Below are 12,500 nucleotides of genomic sequence, written 5' to 3'. Positions count from 1 at the left end.
AATGATGCCCTGTGGCCTTTCCTGCAAACTAAACCCAGGATCGTTTGCAGATATTTTTCTTAAAGAACCGTAGGCCCCGACTCTCTGGGTGACAGCTAGGAGGGAGCATTCCGAGACGACGGTCCAATTTGTGCTCATTTTGGTAATTATATCCAACTGGCAAGTGTTCGCCTCTCAGGGCCAGCGCCGCTGAGCGCCTGTTCCTGTGTGGTTTCTGTAGCTGATAACGCCCCATGCCATCCGGGTGCAGACCCCGCCGCGGCACATCCCTGGAGTTGTCGAAGTCACCCTCTCCTACAAGTCCAAGCAGTTCTGCAAAGGCGCTCCTGGGCGCTTTGTCTACACCGGTGAGTTCATGGCTCTAGCCCCTGTGGAACAGTGTGGGTGCTGCTCCCCAGAAGGAGACTCTTGGGAGGGCATCTTGGGGTCTTGGGGGCAGGTGCAGGGCCTAGGAGGACCTGTGCGCCCTGTGGGCCCATGCTGGTTGTGTTAAATGTACGGTGCCCGTGTCTTCATCCAATATGGTGCAGTATGCCGTGTATAGCACTCGCAGCCACGTGACCTTGGTACCAATCCCCTCTGTGGGCCATAGCCTCCCACACACCCCATGAGATGAAGTGGTGGAGGGACGCTGTCAGTACCAGCAGTAGCCCCTACTCCATCAGAACAGTGGCCTGCGTGCCCGCCTGCATGCTGAGTCCTCTGCCCGCCTCGTCTCCCCAGCTCTGCCCTGTGATGTTGCCACTGTTTAGCTGCCCAAATTCGGACTCAGACGCCTGTCACACACCCAGCAAACAGGAGCCTCTGTGTGAGTCAGGTCCCTGCTCTGATCTGGGGTCCTAGACCCTGCAGGGTCCTGCTTGAAGGAGTTCTGTATTCTTCGAAGGTGCTGGACCAGCTCAGGGCAGCAGTAAGGGCGGCCCTTGTGGTCCCCATGTTTGGTTCAAGGCTGTCTTCCACAAGGCTTTGCCACATAAGTGCTCAATTGACACAATCTGTTTGAGAAGTGCCATGAGTAAACTTCTCCTGGAGGCATGTCTGCATCCTGGGTTCCAGTCCCAGGCAGCTCCACGGGCTGTGACACTAGAGGGAGGCTTCTGGCGCTGGACAGTACTCGCCAAAACCCAGTGAAGGGGGAATGGGCGAGTACTCGTTGACTACTCCTGGCCTTGGAGTGTGTGTGTGCAGGGCAGGTACCCACGCCTGTGTCCTGGTGGCTGCAAGGTCCTGGGCAGGGGACAGCAGGGCCACTGGGCTTGACACCTGCTCTGCCCCATCTGAAGGTGCCCTCTGGTGTGCTGTCCCCTCTCTGGAAGGTGTAACACAGGGTGCTGAAGCCCCTGCCTTTGCAGCCAAGGGAGGGTCATGGCAGTTACTCAGCCCCCCCCCCCCCCTTTCCAGGAGGCGCTGAAGGAGCACAGGAGACAACATGTAAGGCCACCCCTCCCCAGACCACAGGGACCCCACAGGCATTCCTGGGCTGGGTCCCTGGAGGCACCAGGTACCCACAGTCCAGCACCTCTATGTGGTCAGTGTGGGAGACAGGGCTTGCCCCTGCTAGGGGTCATATCCTCCCATGGGACCAGCCCACGGGGGACTAGGGCCCAGAACTGCTGAATGACATGGGGCAGCAGGCATAGCTGACAGGGCTTCATATTCCTTGGCTACCTCTGGGGCTCCCTGCGAGATCCAGAGATGAGAGAGATTGACTTCTCCAGATTCTGAGCCCCCCAGGGTATTAAAAAAGACATATCAAAGTGAGATACTGTAAAATTGAGGCATCTTTTAAATGCTTTTATCAGACAGTCCCCAACTTACAATGCTCAACATAAGAGTCTTCAACTTTGCACTGTGTGTCACAGTGTCCCCAGGTCTCCAGTCTGCATCTCCTCCTCAAGCATGATGGTCAGTAAGTCACCCAAGCTATTCAGCACTTGTTTATCAAATAGAATTTGTGTTGGATGATTTAGCCCAACAGTAGGCTCATATAAATACTCAGAGCACATTTGTGGTAGGCGAGGCTAATTGTGAGGCGTGGCGGTGGGTTAGGTGTATTCGAAGAATTTACACGTAGGGCATTTCCAACTTATAAAAACTTCCAGGCATATTGGAACAGAACCGCATTGTAACTTGAGGAACCTCTGCATACTCCAACAAATAGGTGCTTTTGCTGGGTATAAAGGAAAACCGCTGTGCGTCCTGGTTCTGGGAGTGGCCAGGGTCAGAATCCTGCCACGGGCCTGGTAGGGCCTCCCTGGCACCTTTCCCATGGGGCCCCTGGCCTGTGTGATCTGCAGCCACAGCTGTGCACGTGTTCATGGGGACTGTGGGTGTGGTCCCACATGTGCCTGAGTCTGTGGCCTTGGCCTAGGCTGTAGCCACAGCAGGTGCTGTGCAAAGACCAGCCAGGTCTTGTAGTGGGACAGCCCTGAGCCTCTGGGTGATGTGAGACCTGGCTTCCTGTCTCCCTACTACTCTGAGTCCCATTTTTCTGCCCTCCCTTGTGGAGTTTTTGTGAGAACCAGGGTAAAATCCACACAGTGTCTCTACGTGGCAGGCCCTTGGTGAAGAGTGCTTCATGAAGGACGTCAGTGACACTGAACTTATGTCTAGGTCCCTGGGAAGCCGCCTGCGTCCTGAGCCCCCTGGAGGTAGAGACATGGATTGATTGTTCCTGAGCCATGTAGTGGCACCTGCACTGTGGCAGGTGTATGTCAGGTGATAGGTGTCCCGAGCAAGCTTCTGTGTCTCAGCCACAACCCGCATCTGCCTATGGGACTCAGTGAGCACGTGTCTCCATGTGGCAAAACCGATTTGCTCTGTCAGGAGGATGCTACTTGTTCTCACATCAGACCAGGGGACGGTCTCACTGGGTTCTTTCCTGAGTTCAGATCCTGGCAGATGCAGGTTCTTTGGCAGGGAGGTCTGGGTGGCTACTGTCATGGTGGAGAACTTTTTTAAAGAGAAAATATGACAGCAGAGGGGTCCTGCTCCCTTCTCTGTGTTGCCTGTGGTCTGCTGATGACCCTGTCCCAGTGCTGCAGAGAAAGGCCCTGGGCTGAACACTTGTAAACCAATGCAAGTGTGCAGGGAGGGAGGTGCTGCCTGTCACTGGTTGGCAGGCGTCACATGACAGTGGTCCCAAGTCCCTACTCTCTGGGGCCAGTGGGTGGGGAAGTGCAGCTGTCTCTACCGCCTGTTGTCCTCTGGCCAGAGGTGATGCCCTCTTTGGCCAGAGGTGCCCTCCCCAGGTGTCTGTGTGTCCCTCACCTCCCCCAAGGGAAGCTGAATTGGGTCCAGCCGACGGCCTCCCCAGAGGCCTGCCCTCCATTTCCGCATGTTGTTGTGTTCACTCCGAGGCTGGCTGGGCTTGGTGGGCCACACTCCAGGGTCCTGCTGCCCAGGACTCGGGGGTTTCCTCCCGAGCATGGGCACTTTGAAAGAGGCCACGCTGCAGCTCAGCCCTTCCTAGCTGGAAGCTAATTTATTGCCTCCCCCCACACCCCAATCATTAGTGGGAATATACATTTCAAACGCAGTGTAAGGGATATGTGGGGGGGGGCAGTACCTCAGGGAGCAGAGGAGAGGTGGGGTCATACCCTGTCTGACCTGGAAGCTTCTGTCTGATTTGCATTGCCCCCAAATTGATGGGGACAACGAGGTAATCACCGGGAGCCACTCCCTGCTGAAAGCTGAGCCTGCCCCACTGGATGTCACGGCGTGGGCGCCATCCCTGGGCGTCTGGTTCCCATCAGCGTCCCAGGCCCTGGAGGCTGCCGGGATACCCTCACATTTAACCTTCCTGGCGTGGGGCCAGCCACGGGGCAGCCGGGCCAGGGGATAATGAACCTGTGTGCAGAGGAGGGGCTGCCCGCCAGCCTGTAGGGGCTGGGACAGACTTTGCAAAAGGCCTAAATGATCTGTTTACAGTGACCTGAGAAACACCAGATTTTTCAGAACCAGACCCTATTAGTCAACCCAGAGTGGGCACAGTCGGCCTCTCCTGCCCAGGAAGGGGAGGTGGGCCGAGCCCTACCCGTCCAGCCCCTTCGCCTGCTGCTCTCAACCACTCTCAAGTCACAATTACCTTGGGAGGCTGTGGCAGTTGAGTTGATTAGCACGGTGAATTAAAAGAAGGAGTCACAAATGACATGTCCAGTGCTTCCATACTAGTCCTTAGTATTCCCAGTGCACCTCACCCCTGTTGTAAGAAGGTCAAAAATTAGAGAGAGAGAACAGTTTTCAAGCGGCTAGCACTTAGGAGCAGAATTAACAATCACTGTGTATGTAATTGCCAGTTAATAGTGAATCGCCTTCTAGACTGTAAAATACAATATAAACGGGTGGGCACTGAAAATTAAATTAATGAGATATTTGCTGCATTTAAAAGCGAATAGTGCAAATTAATAACTGGGTGCAATGCTCGTTTTAATATTTGTCTAAGAGTGTACCATTTGCTTATTTAATAATAATTAAGATAGTACTGGAATCTCCTACCTGGGAAACCCATGTAGAGGCAGTTGAGCAGTTTGGCATTTGTAACGTCACCAGTAGAAACACATGGAGTTGTTAAGAGTAATAAAAGAAATTATTTTTTAATTAGAATAGAAGCATTACAGTGTTGCTTGATCAAGACAGATTGGAGTTTGCAGGCTTCTAATTGAAATTATGTTATCACAAAAACTAGTTTTACAGGCGTGTCCTAAAGTGTGAAGCGCTACAGCAAAAATGTGTGTTGCTGTTTTCTTAAAATGTCCAGAGTGGTCATTGGCAGAGTGGTCTCCCATTAAATCAAGAATGGAGGCCACTGGTGGAGGCTTGACATCAGCATTGTTCCCAGGACACCAGGAATGGGCTTGGGGGACTTCACCTGTTGACCCCTTACCCTGACGTTCGATTGACCCACCCTCGTTTTAGAGATTTCTTTTGCTTAATTTAAGAAATTATCACAAATTACTGGGAGTCAAGGTGTCTCCAGTGACAGACTGAGCCAGTTCCTGGATGAGATGTTGGCAGGCAGCAGCGAATGTCCCGCAATGGACACAGGGAGCTCTTGACTCCAATACCTGGACCAGCCCCAGGTCTGTGATGCGCTCACTAGTTGGGAACATAAAAGTGATTATTTTCTGCACGAAGACATGCATTCAATTTCAGGCTTATGAAATCATTCCTCAGCCAGCAACTGCTGACAGTTTGTGTTCTCTCTGATGTAGTATTTATGTTTCTCTTAAAAAAAAAAAAAAAAGACCATGTCCAAGAACTGGCTGCATGTCGAGGGCCATGGTTCCTCCTGAGGGCTGTCCTGCAGCCGTGGCCACAGTTCCCACAGAGGCTGCTGGCAGGGCTCCGTGTTCATCCCCTGGGAAAGCCTGGCAGTGCTGGATCCTGGGGGAGACCTCTGGTGTGGCCCATATGGGGTTCCCCCAGGGTCAGCGGGCCGTGCCAGCTCCTGCTCACCTTCTCCCTGGCTGCTGCTCCTCAAACACATCTGCAGAGCCAATGATTCCTAATTGCTGCCCACAGATCATGCCATTTTACCCTGATGAACCAAATGGCAATGGCTGCCTTAAGCGTAAACCACCTGATTGTTTCCATTATAGGTTTGCAGCCACATACGTGGACACAGTGAGAAACACTTTCAGGTTCTGGAGTTTGGGCAGCATAAGCCTGAAGCAGCCAGTGACCCTGCCCTTCTTGGCCAGGGCCAGCAGAGCCCAGCTGCCCACTGCCCATTCCCGTCTGCAGCGTGCATCCTGTGGCCATGCTGGCCATACTGATTGAAAGTTCAGTTCTCCATCACCCCTCTGCGCTGTCCCCAGAGCAGGGACACCTCTGGATGCCTTGACTTTTACACAAGCCATCTCCCTGCAGGATAGCGCGGGGTTGTTCTGTCAGCTCGGGCGTCTCTTGCCCTGAATCGAGGTTTTTCATCCCACCAGCCTGTGACTCGGTGATACGCCCCTCCCCACCTAGTTCTTGTCAGTTGTCTGAGGACAGGAGAGGTGGCACACTTCCCCAGCCTGCCCCTTCACAGTGGCCAATGCTAGGGTCCTCGGGCCTCCAGGGCAGAGCTGAAAGGCAGGTGGTATGGGTACCCACCTGGTGTCCTCCCTCAGTGGCAGCATGACCGCCCCACACAGGAGCAGGTCAGCTGCCAGCATGCTGAGCTGGAGCTAGGAGTGGGATTCAGTAATGTGTCCCTTTAAAGAGGGTTGTGGGAGGGCTCCCGGGTCCCTGCTGTCCCCTCTTTCCTGTCTCGAAGGAGGCCAGGAGAATGAGATACACCGTTTGTGCTATTGCACAAGTAGACTATTTGTCCTAATCAGTGACACCCATTTACTAGAATTGCTTAAAATGAACTATACCTCATATAGAAATCGCACATTTAGAGAGTTCCATTCATCATGTGAACATTGAGGGCCAGTAAACTTTTCTGCCCCTCCAGTGGGATCATAGGCATGCATCAAAATGTTAAAAATGATTGGTGAGAGGGAGCTGTCACCCATTTATCAAGGGAAAGAACATTATTTGCTAATTTCCCAACCAGGCTGCTGACAGGGTGCTTCGTCTTTGGACCCATGGTGACCAGCGTGGCCTTTCTGTTATTAGTACAAGTCAAGCGCTTTTGGGCTGTTGCTAACAAGACACATTTGTCTGTCATCAGAGGGGGGTTTGGTTGCCTTCCAAGTGGCTGTGACCCAGTCTGCTCCCTGCACCCCGATTGGCTGCGCTTGCGGGGGCCACACAAGCCCTTGAGGGGAGATGGACTGATAAATCACGAAGTTTCCACGTCAAGGTGACGGTATTGACTCCTCAGCACCCTGACAAGACGAGCCTGAGGCGACGGCCATCCGTCTTCCCCAGAGGACAAAGGGGTCGTCGGTTTCACTTGGGATGGGCGGCGTGTGTGGCTCTGATGCGGGCAGGCGAGTGCCGCAGGGTCTGTGGTCCCAGCCCCTCCCCATGGCAGTGCCTGGGGGCACAGGGCAGAGGTAGTGGGAGAGACGGGGCCCCCATTCGGGGATTTATTTCCAGTTCTGTTTGGGAAGGACACCCTTCTGAAGACAGTGTGAGAAGCCCTGGGCTGGGGGAGTCGGGGCCATGTGCGCCATGCGCTCTGTTTCTGGACATGTGGCTCCAGCGGGCACCTGAGGTCGGAAATGGCTGACGAGCGCTGTTTGCTCGGGCATGTGTGGCGCAGGCCGGGTCCTGGCACTGCTGGGCTGTGGCCCGCTGGTGCACCCAGGGGAGGCCTGCTGCACACACTGCTAGGGGCTGAGGCTTGGGTCACAGAAGCAGAGCCTGAGAAAAAGGGCTTTCATAAAATCATCAACTGGAATAGTTGAACCTTTCTCATTTGTTATAGAAAATGCAAAATAAGTAGCATCTAGCTTTCTTCTTTTAGAGAGGTTTTTAGATAAAGAACGGAAAGGAAAACTCATAGCCATGGAGACTCTTTACTACACACACAAAAAATCGTCGGATGCGGTAACGAGCACGTGCAAGAACTTGACTCCACGGGCGCGGGTGCTTATGGGGGAGCGTGGGTGCTCTGGAGGACTTGTCACAGAGCGAGTGAACACTGAGAACACAAACTGTGGAGACAGCAGGACGCCACAGACCTGGTGCCGATCCTGTGCAGACCGAGGGTTATTTTCCTCTCTCCCCTTTGGTCCCCACCCTCTCCACTGAGGGGTGTCCTCCTGTGTCATCCACACATGGAGATTCTGTTGCGGTCAGAGGAGCCCCGTAGGTCCTCTGGCCTTCTCGGGCCCTCACGGCTTCCCCACCAAGCATCCAGTGGCCACCGAGGAGCCCGACCTCCGGAGCCAGGTGATGGGATGGAGGTATGTTCGGCCAGATTCCTCTCCATCTTTTCACCTGAAGTGTTGAGCTGGCATCTCTCCTCTGGTCCTGAGAGGGGTGGGGGCTGTGGCCTGTGGCCCTCACTGGTCACATAAGCCCATGCACCCCAGGCTGGGGTCCAGCCAGATGTGTGAGCAGTGGCGATCCTTTTACCCCGTGCTTTGGAGACCAACTCTGTTTTCCTAAGGAGTGCCTCCTGGCACGGCTGGGGCCTGTGAGCACTGAGCTTCCAGGTGTGCACCCACAAGGGTGTGAGCCCTGCAGGGTGCTGGTGGCTGAGACGTCCCAGGTGAAAGCCTGCAGACCGGCCTCCTGCGCTGGTCCTGGGTGGAAGTGCAGTCGATCCCAGTTAGTGGAGTTTGCTGCCATGAGAGAGGTTAGGTGTGGCTGCCAGACACTGTGGGAGGTGTCGGGCCTCACAGGGCTTCCTGCCCTTGGGGGCTTCGGGCTGACACTGCTGACATTCTGTGTCCGCCCACGGACCAGGCCTAGGGGCTGCTCCCGCTGCACACGTGCCCAGCAGTGTCCCCGTGGCCGCAGGCCCTCTTCCCACATCCCTCGGTCACCTGCGCGGCTCCTCACCTGCATGGGTAGAAAAACCAGTGGAATGACCTTCAGGGTGAGTGTTGTGTCATCTTAGAGGTGCATCGTGGTTTGGCGCCACCTCCACGCAGCTTGGAATTGCCTGTGGCATCTACGTTGGGAGTTTGCCTCTCTGGGCCAGGGCCTCAGCTGCGTGCTGCAGTAATTTGGGACGGGAAGGAAACCACCGGGTCTCAGAGGCCTTTCTGATTGGGGTGTCAGGGACAGGGCTACGTATTCTTGCCACTTGGCAGTGGGCTCCTTACCAAAGGGACATGACGATGTCTTCATCCGGGCAGCCTGGGGCTTGCACAGCCCTTGGCAGATGTCTGGTGCAGAAGCTGAGCTACAGTCCCTCTGACTCAGTGTCTAGTGGGGACCAACAGGATGCAGAAGAGGAGTTGATAGTCATGACTAAGAAGAGTCCAAGTCCCCTGAGAAGGGGTACAGAGGGGTCTGGGATCTCGTGGGAGGAAGAGCCCTGGAGGCTTGGTGGGGGGCCAGGGGTCTTCCAGGCGGAGGGAAGAGGGTGAGCCACGGAAGGGTGGCGGGGACAGCAGGCGGAAGGGGTGTGAGTAGCCCAGAGGCTCGGGAGGGGAGGTCAGGTGCGGACACAGCACACTGGTCTCAGGGCAGCGAGATGGTTTCAACCTGTGTGGGAGTGGGGCTGTTCCATGGGAGACTCAGTACTTGGGTCAAGCTTGGCAATATCTTTAAAGGCACTGCCTCTGAATGTTCCTTTTTTGGGGGGTATTGAGCCTGATGAATTAGGAGTAAAAAATGTGTCTGTGGAAGTTGAAAAGGGCAATCATGTTGGGAAGCTGTTTCACCTCCGCGGCAAGACTTCATTCTCTGCTGTCCTTGGCCCATAGCTGGGTCCTGTTGCATGTGGCCCAGTGTGGTCTCTGTGCTGTTAGACAAACAGCAGGAGCACCGGTACTGCCAGACGGCTTGCAGACCAGGGGCCTGTCCCCCGTGGGTGTAGCTGGCATGCCCTCTCATTCAGATCCACAGGGTTGCTTTGCCTCAATCATTTCTTCAGACACAATCCACAAATTTAGGTTCACCCCAAGTGTACACTGAATGGTCTTTAACATATGTCACAATATTGTGTAAGTGCTGGTCCAATAACTTAAGAACAGTCCAGTGGGTCCCCAACCCCTCTCCCATAGCCTCCAGGGTACCTCCTATTCTGGACACTAATGTCAGGGAATCATGGGCAGAGCCCTGCTCAGGGCCCTGGGGGTCACCTGTGCTGCATCATGTGTTGGGGTGCTGTTCTTGTAGGGTTAGGCCACACTGTGTGTCCACTCGGCAGCTGGCGGGTGTAGGAGATCAGGACCATGCTGCTGAGCACCGTCACAAACTCGGCCCCTTCACTTTGCTTCGCAGATGGAGACGTTTTGACAGCTTCCGAGTTAGCCTGGCATCTTCAAGGAGCTGGGTGGCCATCGTGCCTCAGCACTTCTGAGCACCTACTATGTGCACTGCCCTGAGGAGGGCAGGCACATGGCAGAGGGTGACCCTGAGTGATCTGCCTTCCACATGTTAGGAGAAGGGACACCTAAATAGGAGAATGGGGACCTCAGGAGGGGCTCCTGTGGTGGCACCACCAGCCCAGGGCACAGGAGGGACCTTCCTCTGTCCTTGGCCATGGCAGGGGCACCACCACCTCCAGAGGGCCCCCTGGTGCTCATTTTACAGCTCACCTCTGCACAGAGATTCTCCGCTGGGTTAAAGTGTACAAATCCATTGCTCGGATCGCTCTCCGCAGAGCTTCGTGTTTCTGACTAGGAGTTTAGGACGCCCCCCCTCCCCCAGAAAGCCTCCAAAACAGTTGGCCGCCGAGGGACAGTTTCTTAAAGCCCAGCACAGGCCAGGCATGAGTGCTATCTTGGCTGTGTTGAGGTTCTCACCTGCTGGTAGTTTCCAGTACCTGCTCGTCGCTACTCAGAGGGGCTGAGATGCCAGGATACACTGGGGCGGGGGCAGGGGACGCCCAGGCCTGGTTGGTCTTGGGAGTGTGTGCTGGGCCGAGAGGGAGCAGACAGGCGGGGAGGTGAGAGCGCGGGAGGGCGCCCTGGGCCCAGGTTTTCCTTCGCTGCCGGGCTGGGCTTGGTCGATGTAGTTCCGTGAGGACTATAAAAGCGGTAATCCAGTGTATTCTTCGAGGTGTGTAAACAGAAGTGTTTGAATGCAGTCCAATAGTTGTCAGCAAGGGTATTATTTTGGTAACAAGGAAGATGAGCTGTCCCCTTTTCTGCATTTGGTGTCACATCACAATGCCGCCATCCGCTGCCAGGCAGTGGTGAATGGAAGCTGGTCCCTGTGCAGGAGGCCCGGTTGGGCTGTCATGTGAATACCAGAACAATATTCCCGACGTGAACGAGGAGACTCCACATTCCAATTAGAAGTCAACTGTGGCACTTTTCCCATCCTTAGAAGACTTGTTGGTGGAAAATACCCTGTGGTTGGCGGGTTGGCAGGAATTCTGGGGAGTGGCGAGGAGCAGAGGCCGACCCTGTGGGTCTGAGCTATTCTCTGCTGGCGCTAGGGGATCCCCTGGCTTAGTGCAGCCAGGATGCTGGAAAACCCAATGTCCCTTTTATGGGGGCAAACCTAGGCTTAGCCTCTTGGTGTAGAAGGATGACCTCACGTCTTCCCGCTTGTCCTGTGGCCAAGCCTGGGGCTGGCGGCTCCTGCAGGCCAGCTCCCTGGTGAGTGATGCCGGGGCTGCGTGGCCTTTGTGTTTCCATGCACACCACAATGCCCGGCCCACCCTGCCGAGTTCTGTGATTGAAATTCATTGCCAAATTTATTGAGAAATTAATGAGAAAAGCTGCAAAGTATTGACTTTGAGAGGAAAACACAACTCATCTTGAATGAGGAGGAAAACGCAGCCATAATTTAGCCACTATTGATTTGGCCCTGTCCATGTATTGATCTTCATTTTACAATATTAATTTGCACCTGCAATCGGCTGCAAAGGGAACCGATTTCATCTCGTGGCCGCGTTAATGCGCAAAGCATTAGGTGCTCTTAAGAAGCAGGGCTATCGCCCGTCGTGTTGGGAAGGCAGATTTTTTTTTCTATTTTTGCTTGTTACTGAAATAGACTAAAAATTAATTTTTTTTGTCGGACAAAATATGAAAGCAAAAAACCCATCTAAAACGTAGCCCTCCTCTCAGCTGCCCGGCCGCTTTTCATCCGCGTGAGGAGCCGTCAGCCTGCTGAAACTCCAGCCACCTCTCATCATCATGCCCAGATCAGTTCAAAGTTCATGAAATTTCTATGAGCATTGATCTTGCCCCATTGATTTTTTTTTGCAGCAGATCTTTGAAATTTTAATTTCCCGAGCATCTGAATTTCTTATAGATGAAATGCACTTGGAAGAGACAGTTGATGATAAAGTGGAGAACTTAGCATCATTTTAAAGCCTAAAAAAGGGAGAAAAAACAGGCATTTGCAGACTTTGTGTAATGTTTTTGAGGTGGAATGATGAAGGTGCTCCGGCAGGGGTGAGGTATTCAGGGGGGGAGCTAAATATCAATTTTGTCTTTGGAGGCCACACATTTTTAATGCAACTTTTTATACAGTCATTTTTGAAAGAAAAGCTATCTGGAGAAACAGCAGGGCAGGGGAGCATTCTTCACCGCAATCATTTGCTCACAGCAGTCTTTATCACCTGGTCAAGTTCACCTAGTTACTTATCAGTGGGACATTTAATAACCTCAAGGTGATATAATTGCTATTGGCATTTTTCCCCCTTGGATTCAGCTGGTTAATGTGTAAACTACTTGTCAGCAAATAGCACTTTGTCACTGAAATCACCAACACCCTCTAGAGGAATGCCTTTGTATTGAGCAATTTAATTTTACTTTATTTAATTTTTACACATTACAACCTGTGTTCATTCAGGCACACTGACGGCTGGCCGTCTGCTGGGGCAGGGTCTGGGTATCCCTGTTAGTAAAATATACTATATCTTATTTAACAAACCCATTGCCTTAATTGAAGCGCGTTCTTGTCCCTCGGAAAAGGAACTACAGATG

At 53.5% G+C, this 12,500-nt stretch overlaps 1 protein-coding gene across 14 annotated transcripts in view; it reads left to right on the top strand.

Annotated features, from left to right (window-relative positions):
• Positions 1-12,500, top strand: part of EBF3 (EBF transcription factor 3) — a 117,396-nt gene that overhangs the window by 87,384 nt on the left and 17,512 nt on the right. For all 14 annotated transcript variants that reach the window (XM_081267456.1, XM_081267453.1, XM_081267450.1 and 11 more), the window contains exon 10: positions 221-347. In XM_081267456.1, coding sequence (XP_081123582.1) covers positions 221-347 — 127 coding nt within the window. The remainder of the gene's footprint in view (positions 1-220; positions 348-12,500) is intronic.

The sequence above is a fragment of the Spermophilus citellus genome (genome assembly GCF_964194105.1).
Source record: "Spermophilus citellus genome assembly, chromosome: 15".
Classification (NCBI taxonomy): domain Eukaryota; kingdom Metazoa; phylum Chordata; class Mammalia; order Rodentia; family Sciuridae; genus Spermophilus; species Spermophilus citellus.
This window is presented reverse-complemented; position numbering and strand designations above follow the sequence as displayed.